The 19,743-nt window shown below is 36.1% G+C and overlaps 1 protein-coding gene across 1 annotated transcript in view; it reads left to right on the top strand.

The window, feature by feature from the left end:
* Nucleotides 1-19,743, top strand: part of NTMC2T4 (Calcium-dependent lipid-binding (CaLB domain) family protein) — a 123,435-nt gene that overhangs the window by 83,310 nt on the left and 20,382 nt on the right. The window contains exons 7-10 of the mRNA XM_089811336.1: nt 1,934-2,014; nt 2,140-2,225; nt 4,063-4,288; nt 4,660-4,824. Of these exons, the coding sequence (XP_089667462.1) occupies nt 1,934-2,014; nt 2,140-2,225; nt 4,063-4,288; nt 4,660-4,824 (558 nt within the window). The remainder of the gene's footprint in view (nt 1-1,933; nt 2,015-2,139; nt 2,226-4,062; nt 4,289-4,659; nt 4,825-19,743) is intronic.

Genomic DNA, 19,743 nt, shown 5'->3' with positions numbered 1-19,743 from the left:
GGTTTTTGTCTTCAGAAAAAAACTTAAACAGAGGGGTTCAATATCAGAAATGTACATTCAATCACAATACACTACATACTTCTTTCTCAAACCTCTCCTCTTATATTTTCTTTGAAAGAACATAATATTTAATCTTTTACTTTTTCCTTTCAAAACTTTATTTTTGAATTGCGCAGAAAGGCTTTAAATAACTTTGCTTCTGGCCCTCTGTCCTAGTGACGCTTTATTGGCCCTCTCTTTTTAAAACAACTTTTTAATTAAATTGTTTCTCTTAGGGGAATATTAGTAGGATAGGGTTCTTCCGATTAACACTTCATGAAAAGGGAAGTGACACCGCTTATTAATGAACTATATAATTCAGAAGACAATATAAAATCACCCTCTTAGGATTTTCTCAATTGAAAAATACCCACATGATCTAGTATTTTATCATCTTTATTTTTATATAGAAATGAGAAATCTAATAAATTGACATCACGCACATTTTAATGCACAATTTTATTTTCTTGATGCTTTTGTAAGCTTACCCAAGGGCATGTTAAAAAACTTCTACCAGTTCTTTATGAAATTTAAATTGTGCTTGTTAATTTCTTCTGTGGTGTTGGGGTTTAGACTGGGGCATAGTGAAAAAAAACTAAAATCAATTTGGAAAAAGTGCAAGATATTAGAATTGTTTTGGGCTTTCTTAGAAAAAGTTTTGGCTGATGTTTTTTTGTTTTGGTAGGCTCAGCTGAGTCTACAAGTCTTTTATAGAGACTCAAAGAGTTGAATTTCAAAACATTAATTTCTTTTACTGAAATGAATTGGAATTTTGATTGCCCAATTTTTTTCTTTTTGAAGATATATGGAACTCTTCTTCACTAATCAGATGGAAAACTTATATCTAAAGATATATGGAACTCTTTTTCACTAATCAGATGGAAAACTTATATCTATTGTCATTTGAAGCATCACATTTCTGCTATATCCTTGTTTTCTTTCTTCATTAGAATTTCTTTCTACTTCAAAGATTGTAAGTCCTCTCAAATTTTGGACTATCATATCTATTTATTGCATTGAATAAAACTTAATGTCCATGTGTTCATAATTATAAGCCTCTGCCGATTCATCTAAATACCATAAACAGTAACATTGTATTTCCCCGCATTTTGGTATACTTTGGCCAGTAGTCGCATTCTCCATGTGATTTTCAAGACCATCCTGTATCTTTTCCTTGGGTTTATTCATACTCTTGAATGTATGCTATTCGAGGTTCACTGTTATCGACTACTATTAGGAATGAAATAAAGGTTTACTCTCTTAAAATTTCATCTATTCCAAAATAAACACTTTAATGTAGCATGCTTAATAAATATAAAATTACCTTTCTAAAATAGTGAGATTTACTTATTCATCTCTGATTGCAAATTTCTGCAAAGATATAGTAACCTCTGTTGCGTTTGCAAGGTAAATAATTTGGTTGCAAATTATGTTTTGCAAACTAACTACATTTTTAAGTATTTTAGGCCAGCTTAAATCATATTAATGTTTGAGTATGAACGTGAATTTGTGTAATTTTGCTACTGCTTAATCTTGCAAATTAGCCAAGTAGCCATGTGTATATTTTGGTGGGACTTCAGTGATTTTTTCGCCACAGTTTAATAAATGGCAGATGTTGGTGGCTTATTAGCTCCTTTGTCTAAGTGATTTTATTGAGCCTTTATTAACTTCTACAAAAACATTAGCCAAGGGTGGAGTGGTTATGTGAAACAATTGATTACTTGTAATAAAATTGCTCCTACTGGATTCAACATATTAGAGTTAAACCATTCTTTAAATGAAAAAGTCTACAATGCCTTGTAGACTAAAAACATATAATAAAATTGATATTAAGTGTAGTTAATAATGTAGTCTGATTTAATTTGGCAAATCGTATTGTCCTCCTCTGTTGCAGCCCAAGCCTAAAATTGACTATACGTTGAAAGCTGTTGGAGGGAGCTTAACAGCTATTCCTGGTCTTTCAGACATGATTGATGTAAGTTTGTTGATAATTCTTTAAATTTTGTTCTTTGGTCTACACAAAAGAATCAAATCATGTTTCAGTAGATCTTTAATCCTTTGGTTTGAGATGAAATAATGTTCATTTTCGTTTCTATATAGGACACAGTAAACTCAATCGTTTCGGATACTCTCCAATGGCCTCACCGAATTGTTGTTCCAATTGGGGTTGTGCCTGTTGATACAAGGTAGGATTTATTTGCCAGGTTTTGCAATTCTTGTCAGCTTACTTAGTGCTTCTTCTGATTTGTTAAATTAATCAAGCACTTCAAAGGCACTTCTTCGAGGCTATGTTATCGGGTTTGTTGAAAACTAAGGTACAGGTCTTGATAGTGGTTTGAATTTGGGTTTGGGTGTTTGGTTAGGGTTGGACAATTTTTTTGGTGGGGTTGGGTTCATCCATGCAAAAACATATAAACTTTGGAAATATACATGTATTTGCAGCAGTAATTATGTCCAACATGCCACACATAACATCATATATTGTATAAGCAACAAAGCTGCCAATATGAAATATTACAACACTAATAAATGCTATATACTAATATTAAGAAATGATAATTTCAATTCTTGACAATCAGCTATCACCAATCAAGCATCATCACATGGGTCTTCAAAACTATTGTCACAATTCATATAATTGGAAAATAATAATACTCATTGTAGGCTAGCTACATCACCCCCAGCAAATAAAAATATCCTCTTCCAAATAACAAGGTAAATAATTAAGCATCATGTAACACAGGGAAGATTGTCTAATCTGATGACAATACTTAGACGAAGACCTTTGGGTAAACTTGCAAGCATAATTGCGAACTGGGACTCAGAGAGTACTTGACAATGCAAATAAGTTTAATAGGGTATTAGGGGCAATTCCCCAACAGGGACGAGGGATAGTGCCCTTTGTGGGGGTTGAGGGGCAATATCTGTGCACATTCCCTATTGTAATGCATGGCGGAGTCGAGTGGCAAAGACCTTGCTATAGTTTTTTTTGTGGACATGACACTGACAACTTGTCTTTGGACATTAAGGAGGTGGAAAAGATATCTTTTAATTCTTGGCCAAAACGATATATTTCATCTTTTTACAGTGTCATCTACTTGCATTATGATTACTTCTTTCATAAGGAGGCATGCCTAAGCCATCTATTGTTTCAAACTGAACAATTTATGAGTGAAATCTGATATTCTATTTTTGAATCTCTTTTCAACCTCATATTTCAGAGGCATTACTCCAAATCTGAAATCTGAATCTCTACTGATTCACCAACAAATTAAGTAATTTATGGCGCAACTTGTCAGTTACAGTTTAAAAGGATAGATTAAATTGAGAAAGGTTTCAACAGTGAGGGAGTCAAAATGGCAATGCAGTTAAAGCAGTGCAAAATGATGTATATTATAGATTGCACTCTGTCAAGGTTGAAAATTGTTTAAAGGAGAAATGAGTTTCAAAATAATTTTGTGAGGATGGAAATCAAAAGGGTCGTACACATTGTCAAAATGGCAATGCAGTTAGAGCAGTGCAAAATGATATATATTGTAGACTGCGCTTTGTCAAGGTTGAAAATTGTATAAAGGAGAAATCAGTTTTGAAATAATTTTGTGAGGATGGAAATCAAAATGGTCACACACATTGACTACGATTGAACTAACAAGGCCACTTGTGTAGTGCACTCCATTAACTGAGAGGTTTCTTGAACACTGCTGTAGGGCAGGAATCAAATTGCTTTTATACAAGAAGTGGAAATTAAAATACTATAAATGTACATGATGTACTTTTTTGATAATATAATTCTTTGCTACTAAAATGTAACTTATGCTCCAAGACCCAGTTTTAGAAAATATGGTGATTTGCATCACTTTCCTTTTTGGCCACTTCATTAAAATAATGCTTTAGCTCTGGTTGTAAATGACTGCGGTTAGTGTTACTTCCTGGAACACTTTCTGTAGTTTAAGAAGTTCAATTATTTGATGTGAATATATTTTTTTTTAAAATGATCGTTTGATGTGTTTTGGAATTATGCAGTGAACTTGAGCTTAAACCACAAGGCCGGCTTACTGTGGTAGTAGTAAGAGCCAATTCATTAAAAAACATGGAGATGATTGGAAAGTCGGATCCCTATGTCATCTTATATGTCCGGGTTCTCTTTAAAGTGAAGACAAAAGTGATCGAGAACAATCTCAATCCTGAGTGGAATGAAGTCTTTCCTTTAGATGTTGAAGACAAAGAGACTCAATCCCTTATTATTGAGGTTCTCTCTCTCTCTCTCTCTCTCTCAGGGCATATGGAGACATTTGGTTTTTCTATTTTCTTTTATATATCTAAAATTATATTGCGCTTGATAAATCAGTGTCTTTTTGATTAGAGTATCATTGTATTCTTCTGATTTATTGAATATTGTATACACCTAAGTTCTAGCAACTGTCAACCTCTTAATAATTTGGCAGATGTGATGTTTTATAGCCTTTCAGTGCCTTAAAGCCTTAGACTCTAGAGTTTTTCCATTCTTAGGTTTGTTAGATACTAGACAGCTTAATTTTTCTGAGTGCTAAATGTTTTCAATAATTCAGGATAATGTTAAAGCATCAGACAGTTATTTAAACTTTTGAATTAACTTTGCAGGTGCTTGATAAGGATATTGGTCAAGATAAGAGGTTAGGCATTGTTAAGTATTCATTGCTTGAATTGGAACCTGAGATGTCAAAGGAGGTCAACTTGAAACTCATGCCATCCCTTGACACTAATAAGATCAAGGACAGAAAGGAAAGGGGAACAATAACTATCAAGGTCAGTGCTCACCATTCTTCGGTTTTTCTGCTTGCTAATGCATAAAGACGTAAATAGGCAGATTGTGAATCTGAATCATCTGATGATACCATATGTTTGAAGCAGGGATAATATTTGTCTTATTTTCCCAAAACCATTTCCAGTGAATGAAGAATTGATACATAGTACCTTGAAGCCATTAAAATTAATAAATTTGACATTTTTCTATGATTGAAATCTCATTGGAACATCTTTATCTTTTATCTTTCCTAGGAGTGGATTGTTATTTTTCCATACATATTGGAATTGATTGATCAATGGTATCTTCATGAGGATTTTCTAGACAAAGAGAATTTAAAACAAATAGAAAATCTATTGAGCAAAGCATAGTTGTGATTTTGTTACAGATTGTTATAGCTCTACTTGGTTATAGCTTCAAATAACATCAATTATCTTCACTATTCAATAGTTTGACAATTCGTCAGCCACTTGGCTCACAATTCTGCTATGATGTTTTCTTTTGTGTTTTATGGTGTTCTTTTTTGCATATAAAATAAAAGTGGAAACAGTATAAATTAAAGAATCTATAGCTACTGTGCAAGCCCAATTTTGAAAACTGATTAATCAATCGTGCGATTCTGAATATACCAATAATGATTGTTGCAAATAAACTGAAATTACAATGAACATTCAACCTGAAGATGCTTAACAGATCCAATTTGCGGCAAGATGGAATTACAATGGTTATTGATAGAACCTGTTCGTTTGCACAACCTCCAAAATCACAGTAGACAGGTTACAGCTCCACCTTAAATTCTGATCGCAGGTCTTTAACAGAAAATGACAGCACTAATGGCAACTCCAACCCTGATCAGCAGCAATCAAAAAATTGCCACCACTCACTGGAATATGGCAGTGCCTAGGAGCAAGATATTGGCAATAACAAATCTGGAAAAAAAGGCTCCCAGGAGTATGAAAACATCCCACACTAATCAGGCAATAATACGCCAGGATTTAGATCAATCCCATGCCCAAATCAGGTATGAAAAGATGCACAATGTCAGAATTAAAACACCCCGAGTTTTCAATCCAATGATCGCTAAGCCAATAACAGAAATATCTAACGCAGGTAATGCAAATTGCAGACCCCAGCAGCAGGATTATTTAGGCGTCTAGCTGGAAATTTGATTCCAAATTGTGATGCAAAGCACAGGCAAGGAATAGTGTCTGAAAAACCTATTTTTCGACACACAGGCCACAAACATTGATCTCCAAAATGCAGACCCAGTTCTCCAGAAATTGCAATTAAATTTCCACACAGTCAATGCCTCCTAGCAACAGTAGATAGAAAGGAAGCGTATTCTCACAATTCTCAGGTTTGTCGATCGATCTCCTCTATTTGCAAATGGTAATGGAACCAAAACTCCAAACAATATCTCCCAGCCACAGATAATCACAGTACAGGAGACTCAACAAATATTCAAAATAAATGAAATCACTATACCTCAAGAGTGATTCAAATACCTCTCAGCCTCAAACCCTTATACTTCAGCAAGGGCTCTAAAAACAACCTCAGAAAATGTCACAAAGATGACAAAGCAAAATAAGATAATCAAATAATCGGATGCTTTTCCCATCAAATGGGCTCATATTTGTAATCTCCAAATGGCACAAGTTTCTGAAATGAACTCCACTTAAGATGCTTCCTCAACACAACATTAAAATATAATTAAGTACCATTATAATATAATTGATTAATTGCTTTTTGCTCCCAAAAATCACCTTTTCCACCATAACATAATATTTTGACACACAAGGCCACTAATTCTTGTGCGCCACTATTTCTTGTGCTCACGATTTAAAACATTTCAACCCGGTTCCAACGAGCTATGATACTGAGGTGACCAACATACAACACCAACAAAAATAACAACCTCAACATATTTAGATGAATAATAATAATAAGTTCACCTGTTGTACAAAAACAATTGAAGAATCATCAAAATCGAAATTTGACAAAACCAGAGTGATCGTGATGAATGAAGATGATGACTGAACTTGACAGGGTGACTTAATATAAATAGACATTCTCTCCAAGATTCTTGGAGCCCAAACTAGAAGCTCAAAATAAATATTGAGAGCATCACTCAACTCCTCTAACTCAACTGAACTCATCATAACCAATATTTGACTTACTATAAATAGTAAATCTCTCAAACAGAGCCAAAACACACCATAGGTTGCTGGAAAGCTTATAAACCCACAACTGAGACCCTCAAATCCCAGTGTCAGCTCATGAGGGTAGCGATGGTGCACTGACCAAGCCAATCTTAGGAGCTTGCTAAAAATGGGGACATTGCATGGATTTTGTTTATTACATTTTGGAATATTGAGGAAACTTATCATATAAGTCTATTGAAATATTTAGCGTGTGTTATAATGCTTATAGTCTTAGAGAATACTAGTTGGTTGCTTCATTGTGTATATGGATATTTGTAAAATGCAGCATGAGTATCCACTTGTTTCTCTTTTATACATTGGAATTAAAATTAAAAAAGTTCACTTGTTTGTGAGATTGATATTAGTGGTCCATAACATGAAAAATTCAACAATATGAAACACCACAAGAAAAAGAAAGAGCACAAATTTGTAAAGGTTTTAAGAGAGCCTCAAAGGATTGGTTCATAGAGTTCATGCGTTTAACCGATTTAGTGATCTTTGGAGGAGAGGTGGGGAATATATTGTTTTCAACAAAGGCAATGCTCAGATTTCACTTGGTTGTGCCATGTCCCCAAATTTGAATGTAATAATTTAATTAAATTAATTAATGAAATGGTTCTAGAATTTAAATAACATAACAAAAGACCTTGAATTAGTTACTTTAATTAATTAAGATGGGGCCCAAGTTAATAATGTGTATTTGTGGTTTCAATTGATTTAGTATATCTTGGACCCATTCTATTTAATTGTCCGTAGGTAAGTGTGGCCGTTCGTTATCTTTGTACACCCTCGGAAAGGTTTCCCTGATGGGTATTTAAGCATGGCTTATACGTAGTTGTTGGTACGCGATTTGATTATTTCTTTGTATTGCGAATTCCTATTGGAGTTCTGTATTGTTTGCCATTTCGGAAGTGAAAGATCTTTCCTATTTGGCTCTTGCGGTTTCGATGGGATTCTACCCTCACCCTATTCTGTATCTATACTAATTCGCATAGATCTGGCAAGTTAGAGCACCATCTTTGTAGCAGATGCATATATATATATCTGGAGTTGTATTAAATCATTCATTCTGTCATTATATAACATATTTGCTGAATATATTGTATTGAAATCAATTGCAGCATGATCTCCTCATTCCGGAAGGTCTCCAACTCCACCATTCCATCTCAATAGCTCATTGTACGACCACCAAACCCAGCTGTACGACCTCCAAATCTAATGTACGGCCATATTGATCTACCATACAACCATCTTGGCCTACTGTACTACATTCTCACGTCCACTCTCCACCGTACTCTCCTTCATCCTATCACCACCGTACGGTTTCTCCCCTCTTTTGTTGTTGTATGACCTTCACCTTATGCTGTATGAACTCATCCATACTACCCTTGCAACATTCCTCCCATCTCCACCGTACGGCTCGTTTTAAGCACAACCTCTTTCACCGTACAGACCCCCTTCTGCAATGTATGGACTGCCATTCATACCAAACCATTCACCAGTGGTGTTATACGGACACCACACTGTTAGGTCGAATCATTACAAGTTGGAGGGATTTGATCTTTTTCAATGCAGACTTTGTCTTAGGTATGAAGTTCAATCTATTGTCAATTAGTCAAATTAAGTTTCATTCTCCGCAGCTGAATGTCGTCTTCAATTTGCACAAGTGCAACATTGTTGACAAAGAGTCTCACATTAGAGTTGTAGTTGGCCTTGAGGATCATGGTCTATAAAGACTCATTGATTTAGGCAAATCTAAGGAGGAGGCCATGGCAGCCAAAAAGACTTCCATCAACAATCTTTGGCATCAGTGGTACAGGCATTTGAATATTCAATCTCAATTGGCTTGAGAGAGTTTGGTTTTTAGATGTCTTGAGTTTCAAACACAAATGAAGTCTGTTGAGCTTGTTAGGTTGGGAAGTAGCATCAAACTTTGTTTTCTGATGATGACGCTTGGAGGGCATCCAAGATATTGTAGTTGGTTCATGCAGATATTTGTGGACTAGTGAACACTCCACTAGTCATGTGATGTAAGTATTTTTTTACTATTTGTTGATGATTTCAATAGTAAAATGTGGGTGTAATTTCCTCAACATAAATCAGAGGCGTTTAGCATGTCATGAGTTCAAGGCCTTAGTGGAAAATGAGTTAGGTTGTGAGCACTCTTTGGTCCAATAATGGTGGAGAGTTCATCTGACTTCTCCTTTTTTTGTGCATCACATGAGATTAAGCTTCAACTTACCACACCTTACACCTCCACAATAGAATGTTGTTGTTGAGCATAGGGATCGTACAATCACAAAGATGGATCGATGTATGTTAAGAGCATAAACATGTTTCGAAGAAGTTTTGGCTAAGGATAGTTTATATAACGGTTTATCTTCTGAATTGGTGTCCCATATAGGCCATTAAGAAGATGACCCTAGAGAAAGCTAGGTCTAGACGTAAGTCCAAAATCAATCATCTGAAGGTTTTTGGCTCTACAACTTATGATTGGATTCTAGATGCCAAGTACACTAAATTGGATTCTACGACTTGGAATTTGATGTTCATAGGGTTCAGTGATTTATATTAGGGTTGTTGGATGATTGCTGTTCACATTGATCGTCTCATATAATTGAGATTTGTTGCTCAATGAAGAACGAAGCTTGTTTCAGTCTTCTCGAGTTTTGAGCCTTAGGGATGAGCCTCCAAAGGCTATAGATTTTGATGTTGGTACTCCATTTGGTTTACCTGGAGGGAGGGATTCATATGACATTGTGCCACCAATCATTTCATAGGACATTTTGGATCCACATCTAGCGATCCCAAGTGATGTTGTTCCTCTTGTATTGGATGTTTGTTCTCTTTAACCTACGTGTTAGGTCAAGACCATTAGTGATCTTTATGTTGATGAACTTGTTGAGGGTAGATCTGCAAGGAATAAGAGCAAGCAATGTACCAAAGTCAAGTTTTCTCTGATGGCAAATATTTATAGTGTTTTTGAGTCTAAAACATATTCAAATGCTAAAGGTTTACTAGAATAGGTACAAGCTATGGCAATTGAATGTCAAAGTTTCGTGAAAAACAACACTTTGGTGTTGTTAGACTTTCCACTAGGGAAGAAGCCCATTTGCTGCAAATGGATGTATAAGGTCAAGTATAAGGTTAATGAACACTTGAAAAGTACAAGACACAATTACTAGCTAAAGGATTTTATAGGAGGGCATTGACTTTGAGAAGACAATTGCTCCCACCGCCAAAACGAGCACCATTCACCTTGTCCTCACTCTTTTAGCTCAGTTTGGATGGAATGTTTATCAAATGGATGTCAAGAGTGCTTTCCTCAATGGTGATTTGTAGGAAGAGGTCTAAATGACACAACCTCTAGGCTTTCAGGTTATGGTAAAGAGCACCAGGTTCACAAATTGGTAAAAGTTGTCTATGGCCTCAAATAGCTCCCCGTGCATGGTACATCAAGATTGATAAGTGTTTGATTGATCAAGAATTTCAGTGGAGTCCTATTCTAATTTGTATGTCAAGCATGCTAGTAGTGAGATTCTTATTCCTGTCAACTATGTTGATGATCTCATCATTATTGACAGTCCAACACATTTGGTCGAGTAAGTCAAACAAAATCTGTGCTCGTCTTTTTTTATGACAGATGTGGGACTTTTCCATTATTTTCTTCGTGTAGAGGTTTGGTAGACAAATAGCTACATCTTCATTTCTGAGTCAAAGTACGTGAAAAGTCTCTTTGATAAATTTTTGATGCATGATTGCAAACTGACATCTACACCTATTGAGGAAGGGCCGAAACTTTCAGCTAAATTAGATTAATTGGTGGAGGATGAATCAATGTTCATACAACTAGTGGGCAGCCTCATCTATCACTATGCTACGAGCTACATCTCTTGCTTCATGAAAGCCCCAAAAGCTAAACATTGGTTTGTAATTAAGCATGTGTTGAGATATGTGAAGGGCACTCTTGATTTTGGCACTCTATATTTAGGGGAAAAGAGAGACACTTTAATAGGATGTAGATCTCTTTTTCAGTCCACTAAGCCATTCAAATATGTATGTGAGAGGAAGAGGGAAATCTCCAAATAGGATTCCTCTTTATTGTCCAAATTAAATTATCTAGGACCTAAAGGAGAAAGGGCGCCAATTCCAAATTATAATTATAAAGGAGAATGCAATACAAGGAGATACACTCTTTCGCCCTTATAGGATAATGTGTATGCAAAATTAAACCATTTGCTTAAATAATTCAGATCTAGATGCTAAGTGTACACAATCAACCCAATTAAGATATAGATCTAGGGTAATGATATGAAAGGAAATAAAATTTAAAGGCTCACCTTGAAATATGTGGTAGAAGATGTATATTAGCTCCAAAAATCGTAGATCTGAGCCTGTTTCGAAATATCCAAGTGTGTATTTCTAAAGGAAATGATGAGAACAAAACCCAAAAATCGTTTGTTTGGAAAAGCAACAAGGTCTAGGTTGTTATGGAGGGTCAAATTCTCGCGAGGTTGACGTGTACCAAGGACATTGTAACAAAGTTGAACCAACTTCTCCAAGAAGCTCTTGGGGAGTTATTTCCAGATCCGCATGCAAAATTTTGCTATCCAGCTCCTACATAGAAAATGAAGGGGTTTTATTGTTTGTTGGGTGAGGGCTTGCCTTGGTCAAGGCCTAGATTCAAGAATCAACCTTGTAAATGATAAATGCAAATGTAAATCACTGAAACAAGATAAATGTTAGGATTCACCTTGCTTAATACCCTTGTTAATAACGATTTTGTTTTGTAGTGTATTGTAGATCTTGAATTAGGTATAGGAATGTAGGGTATCTCCACAATTTGCAACGGATGTACCATAATCCCATCATGGTGCAGTGGATGTAAGTGTGCATCAGTGTAGAAGGTGATGAATGCTTTAGTGTAGATCTCCTCCCTTGATGGCCAACGATAAGCTAGATCTTGAAGAGGAAATGCCCATAAAGGATTCTTCAATGCTTCATAGAAATCTCCCTTGCTTGAATGCTTGAACTCCTTGAATGGCAAGAATGACTTGCTTGTATTCAAAAGGATATGAATGCTTGAGCTTGAGAGATGAATTGGATTGTATTTTAGGAAAATGAAGCCACCAAACCTCTTTATATATAAGTTTTTGGGCAGGAAAACATTACAAGTCGATTGAGGATCTAGATTAAACTAATTAAACCTCCAAAGCTTTTCGGTCTCTGGGCCCCGCAAACTCTGGGGTTAACCAGTCTAGGTTGACTTGTGTCGACCTGGTCCCAGAGAGGAGGACAAGAGAGGCACAATGAACTGAGGTAGTTGCCAGAAGGAATAGAGAAGAAAGTGGAAGGAAACAAGGAAAAGAGAGCACCGAGAACAAGTTTATCCATGGTCTAGGAAAGACATCATGGAAAGGGTGCTAAAAGGTCTTAAAAGGAAAGTGCGTCCATTTTAAGATGGTACATTTAGCCCCCACATTAGCAGAGCACGAGTTTCCTCAAACTCACAGTAAAGTAGATTAAAACCAAAGAGTCGATCTTATCATGATCTAGGAGACACAGAAATCATCAAGCCCCCAAGAGACTTTAGTCTTCGTTACATCCGAAATAAAAATAAGAGAGATAAGCACTACTAAGGGGTGCAATTAATCGCCAAATAAGGTTTGTGTGCCTTATTGTGAACCACACAAGAAAGGGGAAATAGATGAAGCAGGAAAGGTCTCTGCAAAAGAGGATGGCATTTAACGGTTTAGCGAGTGTGTGTGGTATGCTAGTCAACCCATCGAAGATGAATCAAATGGTCTAGCAAGTGTGTGTGGCATGCTAGTTAGTCCATCAAAGGATCCAACTTCAAGGGAACTCCATGTCCCAAAAAGAAGAATAAAAAAAACCTAGGCATAAGTATGCGTGTCCTTAAGGAATCAAAACAAGATCGGGCTTCCTAGATTGTCAATAGTCAAAAGAAGGGTTGAAAACAAGGATCGGGCCCTCCCAAATTGTCAATAGTTAAGAGAGAAATCCAAAGAGACAAAGCCCCCAGGAATTGTCAATAGTTCTAGGAAGCTAGAAGGAAAAAGAGAGAGAAAAAGTAACAAGCAAATATGAAGTGGCAATGCATAGATTTGGGAATAACTTAGAAATCATACCAAGCACTTAAGGCTGCAGTACTCCAAGTTACACATAGAATCTATATTTGCAACTTCATGGTGAAAGGATGAGTGGAGTGTATGCCCACATGTTAAAGCGATTGTAAAAACCTTAACGAGAGCAATGGCTTTAACGAATGCCTACATGCATCCACTAGAGAACGTTTCTACTATGAAATGCCCCCAAGAAGAGAAACATATCAAGGGAAATAAGCACATAACAAAAGAGAGAATTCTAAGGTATCTACTAACTTTAGGGTCAACATGACCATATGTAATATTACATCAACTATGAAATGTCATCATTCCCCAAAGGAAGTAGAACTACAACAGAATGGAGGAAAAGACACAAAAGAATTACAAAGAAGACTATTTTTGGGCCAATAAAATGGAGACGAAAAAGAAACAATGGTATCGTATCATAAGAAACCAAGAAGACTATACAAGATCACTAGTATGAACAATAACACAAGTACAACATAACATGTAACACCATGTAGAAGGAAAGAGATACAAATAGAAGAATGTGTACAACAAGGTGATCGTATTATCCTCTTGTGCTCAAGAAAGCAACAATGATCATCTAAAGCAATCAAATTGGAACATATGACAAAAGCACAACATGGGAGAAAACACAACACAAGAACACAAAGACTACCAATCTAAATAAAGTCCACATCAAGCATTCCATGTGCCCCACCATCTTGGTTAGAAATGCTAGGGGAAGGATGGCGACTCATGAGAGGAACAACATCCAACACAGTAGAAATCACAAGCAGTTCTATTGAAGGACTTTGATGAGAGTCACTATGCTCATTACTAGAAGTGATTGCAAGCTGCGTAGAAAGCATGTTAGGCAAATCATTATCCATATCAATTAATTCGTCATCACCACTAACATGTTCATCTTCTAAAGTTTCTTCCATATCAAGATTAATAGAATCTAAAATCAATATCATCATTTTTATCTATATGCATAGTGCTACCTTGCTTAGCTTTCTCCAAAGATTCACACATCTCCAAAGATTCACACATGGTTTGATCGAAGGAGGGTAAAGGTTGAGATGAAGATGCAGGTTGAGAAGCAAGAGAACGAGCTTTAGTCTTAGCTTTACCTTGATGGTTCTTGCAATGCTGATGGGCATGTGGTTACAAATAGTTTTATGAGATAAACCAGAAGAATTAGGATCAACTACTGTAGGTTTCGAAGTTGGTTCGAGTATAGTAGCTGAAGGAATAGATGCATAAGGTAAAACAAGTTTAGAAGTAGAAGGGACAGATGGAGTAGGCAAGATAGTCACAGGGGAATAACCCTTAGGAAGACTAAGCTCCACGATCTTGGCTACCTTATATTGTTGATAGTTTCTATAAAGATGATAAGGACGAGCAAGTTTTTTGTCAGGATGAGATGGTCAATAAAAATTAATCTCAGCACAATCTCGTGGACGTGATGACTTATAAAGGGAATGATTAATGGTGTGACAATTTCTCCGTTACAGGGAAATTTAATGCACTTATGACAGGAGAAGCTACAACTTGCATGAAAGAAAGCCATGGAATACCAAGCTTAACTTGAAATTGATCAGAAATAGGAATAACAACGAAGCTAGTATAAACAACCTTCCCTAAAAGAGTAACTGGTAAAGTGATAGAACCTTGAGGACGATAAAAAAAACCATTATAAGTTTGAATCCATATAGGAGTTGTATCATAGGTATCGCTATGTAGCCCTTTATTAAAAAGGTGTTCTTCAAGGATAACATTTACAACAGAAGAAGGATCAATCAAATTACCATGGGAAAGAATATGAGCAACTCTAGTAGTGTTGTTAAGAGGACCGTTAGGGTGCCTTAACATATCAGACTGACTAAAGCCAATAGAAGGTGTTTGTTTAGGTTCAAGTGGAGAAGAAATCGGAGGTTGAGGTTCCAACTCAACATGATTAACCACATGATTTGCTTCTTATATCTTATCATCATAATTAATAGTGTTACTAACCTCAGACTCGGTTAGGGCGAAAATGGGTTCGAACTCGGACTCGGCAAGGACTCAGCAAATTTAAAACCCCATGAAATTCAAAGATTTTTAAGGATTTTAAGATTTTTCATGCATCATTTAGCCACTTAACATCGAATGCACAATAATTTAGATAAATAGAAGCTACATTGTACACATATACAACTTCTCATAGATCACCTAAGTATAAATTCGAATTTTCGAAAGAAATTACATAATGTTAAACTGAATAACATAATAGAAATCTAAAATATGGTATAACAGTTAATTGTCAAATGTCTACAATATGTCAATATCCATGGAATCAAAAGTTCAAAACATATATCAAAAGAAAGGCTCATAGTAGCCTATGTCTTCCTATGAGTACGCCTAAGATAGGTCATGGAAGCCTCTAGAGCCATCCTCTCTCCTTGTGTCTGAGGTTGGACCTTAGTGACATGATCATCCTCTTTATCCTCATCCTCATCCTCATCCTCATCATTAGAGTAAGATCCATCACTCTCGACCTCAGGGTCTTGCACTGGGTCTCCTTGAGCTCTAGCCTTTTCCACTGCCAGCGCCACTACCTCTGCCTCTCGATAAAACTGATCAACCCACTCTATAAGTCTTCATCATTGAAGACGGGATCATCAACCTTTGTGTTCCACCCTGCTTGTATATCAACCTTGTCTAATACAATGAGAGATGTGTCGCTGCCCAAAATCTATTTGTGGCGGAAGTGAAGGTTGTAGTAAACAAAAACAAGATCATTTAGCTTTTTCGCTGTCAACCTGTTGCGCCTCTTCGAGTTTATATGCTCGAACATACTCCAATTGCGTTCACATCCTGAAGCACTGGATGGCTGGCTCAAAATACGGACTACAATCCTCTATGATTTGGCACCTTACTGCCAAGAAAATTTTAAATCAGTTCTATAAATTTGACTTTATCAATCTAGATTCTAGATTCTAAAGTGGTAATAAAATAGAATTTGGAATTTGGAATCATATATTTTACCAGGCATCAGTTCTGATCGGTTTTTCTTGCATAAGTCTCTTGAAATAAGTCTCCTAGTGCTTTCTTATACATCTCTATCTCACGGAATATAACTGGTCCAATAGTTTCTTCAGGTGACATTCTCTCTATAACATCATAGAGGCCACTCCATACCTCTTCATTAGCCTTAAAATTTGGGCTGAATTGGTATGCTGGATTAAAAAGGTGGGCAGCTGCATGTATAGGCCTATGAAGTAGATTATGCCATCGCTTATCAACTATGTTACCCTAGGTTTCCAGGACGGGGGGACTTGGGGACGAGGAAACGGGTTTTTGGGACAGATTTTTTTTCTCGGAGCAGGGAATGGCAGGGGACGGCAGTGGGAACAGCTATATAAAAAGTAGGGAAAATTTAAAATATACAGGGAAATTTTAAATATTCATATAAAAACATGGATAACACATGCTTATATAAATAATAGAACCTTAACATATAATGTTTGTGTTAAATAATTTAACTTTAGAGTTCACATGAGAGTGGAAATTAAACAAATTATCAAAACTGAAACATTAATTTTATGGGACAGCCAAGGGAAAGGTTTCCGGAAGTTTCCCGAGTTTTTGGGACGGGGGAACATGGGGACGGGGTCAATTTTTGCCGCAAACGCGTCCCCGGGTAACATAGCTTATCAATGACATCCCACATGGGACCATATTCTTTATTATTCCCTACATAAGAAGCTCAGATGGCCTCTTTTGCACTATCGATAGCCTCATAAATGTAACCCATTAAGGGCTTCTCTCCATCAACAATTCGTAGGATAACAATAAGAGGATCTATGAATTGCAATCATTGTGAAAAGCAAAACATTAAGCTTTAAGTTTTTTATTTAATATTGAACAATGTGAATGTCAATAAACATAAACAAAAATAGTGAAATGAAATGGAAATGAGCACAAAAAGGAAAATTAACTCCACAATCTCCTTGGTGGGCTTTCAAAAGCCACTCTCATCAAAATCCCGATAAACTACCTCAACTGCTGCATTGAGCTTTGAATATGATAAATTTGTCCACTCCTCACATACATGCATACCTTTCAAACCAGCCTTTTGCATTAAGAAAAGATTTTAATGTGAGAAAATTTGTTGCAAATCTAGTGATTGTTGGACAAGACAATTCTTTATTCTTTGTGTGTTGCCTCATAAGGTTGAGAACCCAAGCATGATTATTTATGAACTTGCAAATATTACTTGTTTGCTGTAAACATTTTTTTATCCAAGAAATTTTACCTAGATCCTCCAACATGAGGTCAAGGCAATGGGCAGCACAAGGGGTCCAAAACAAGTGGCAGTGCCTCTCCATAAGAAGTTTACTAGCAACAACATAATTTACTGCATTATCTGTCACAATTTGCACAACAATCTCCTCACCCACCTCCTTCAACACACACTTCATTATCTCACAAAGATACTTAGCATTTTTGGTCTTCCCTGAGGCATCAACCGATCTCAAAAACATTGTGGAACTTGAGAAAAACTAAAAAAATTTAGTACAATCACAATGATTAATCAATTTACTATTAAATTATTAAATTCTAACTGTCTAAGTACAATATTGAATTACCTAATGAGGAGACAAGAAAATTCAATAGTGTTTTGTTTCTTCTATCAGTCCAATCATCGGTCATGATGGTGCAACCCTTCGTGACCCATACTTTACGTTGCTCCTCAATTTCAACTTTTACATCAGCAACCCAATGGGCTAAAGTAGGACCTTTTAGCTCCTCATCATTAGGGGCTTTGAACTCCAGACCACAAACAATAACAATGTTTATGGCAATTTGCCAATAAGGAGACCTAAAAGTTAAAATAAATCAAATATACAATATAAGTATACTTATTATGCAAGCAAGGGAAGACATACAAATTAAAAATTAAAATAATAAGTACTTTGTTGCATTAAATGGAAGGTTGTTGTAGAAGAAGAAATCTCCAAGTGCCAACTTTGCTTGTTCATGCTTCTCCTTATTCCAAGCCATGCTCTCAAGTGATGATTGTGCAATTGGAGTTGTGCATGGAACAAAGATGAAATCAAGTGAGGATCTTTGTGTACGCACCCGATGCCCAATGCTCACAGTTTGAGATGCATTATTAGAAGGTGGAATTAGAGGGTGGCCATGTCCATGATAACTTGAAGATTCCTCTACACTTCTAGTTCTAGCCAATTGTGCCATCTCTTCTTGTTGCTTTTTAAAAAAAGTCTTTCTTCGTTAAATTTTCCTCTAAGAGAGCTTACATATAACGCATAACATTTTAAGATACCTGCTTGCATTTTTTTATATCACGCTTTGGCATATGTGCAAGGTGATATTTCAATATATTAATGCCTCCCCCATTATATGTTATCTTACAATGCCAACATGTCACAACTCTTTTCTTATGCCCAGGAGTAACATGTTTCCAAGCCCTATTCCTTGCTACCGTACTAGGGTCAGCATTAGGGTAAGTTTTAGGCATAGTTCCATTACGCGTAGGTTGAGACATGATGTTGCTGCTTCTACAAAATACCATAAATTAAAAAAAAAGCATTTAGAATATAGAAAATTCAATATACAAACACTAGGGTTGCTTACTTTTCAAGTTTCCATCACCATAAAATGGAACAAATCTAAAGAGTCCAAACACATGCAAATAGAAAAAGATTCATGATGTAAATTTTTTTCGCAAAATAACCAGAAAATATGTACTTTACCTCTTCAAATTTTCTCTAAAAATGGAAATGTAACCCAAGTTTGAAGAAGCCTTCTCCAAATGCTTCTTTTAACTCCTCCCAATGTGTATATGCAAGCTACAAAGTGGCACAAACAATCAGGAATTGATAGATGAGAGCCAACCATTTGCTAATTTATCTCCCAAAACCTCAATAGTCTTCTCTCAACTGTTTCTTCTCTATTCTTTGCCTTTGCAAGTGATAGAATGACCTTTTTAGGTCTAACTTATGCTTTTCAATATTAATATACCCAAAAAACAAAAAAACAAAAATAAAAATAACTTTTTCTCCCTTGCTCAGACGTTGACTATTGGTCAAGTCTTGACTCACCTAGGACTTGGCCAAGTCCGAGGCAAGAGGCCATTGGCCTCGTTTTGCCAACCTCGCCGAGTCCTGTAACACTGATAATTAATATGTTGGTCGGAAGAAGAAGGTTGATTAATGACATTTGTTGAGTTTGAAGGTAAAGGATTAGTGTAAATCTGCAAATTTTGATTAGGAGGTGCAACAAATTTATTCGTATTAATAACTTGAACATCAATTGATATAACCTTAGAGTCAATAAGGTCCTGAATAGCATTCTTCAAAGCGTAACACTTTTGAGTATAATGACCAGGTTGACGATGGTATTGATAGAAAGCATTTGAATCAATAGATTTAGTTATCAGTTTACTAGTATAAATAGGATGAATAGGAGGAAGTTTAAGAATTCCAGAATGATTCAATTTAGTCATCACCTCAGATAAAGGCTCAAATAATTGAGTGTACTTACGGCTAGGATGATATACAGAGGAAAAAGTACCCATACC

This window comes from Cupressus sempervirens, chromosome 11 (assembly GCF_028749045.1).
Source record: "Cupressus sempervirens isolate cs-2001-9-10 chromosome 11, ASM2874904v1, whole genome shotgun sequence".
Taxonomy (NCBI): Eukaryota; Viridiplantae; Streptophyta; class Pinopsida; order Cupressales; family Cupressaceae; genus Cupressus; species Cupressus sempervirens.
The sequence above is the reverse complement of the archived record's forward strand: the minus strand, read 5'-3'. Positions and strand labels throughout refer to the sequence as shown.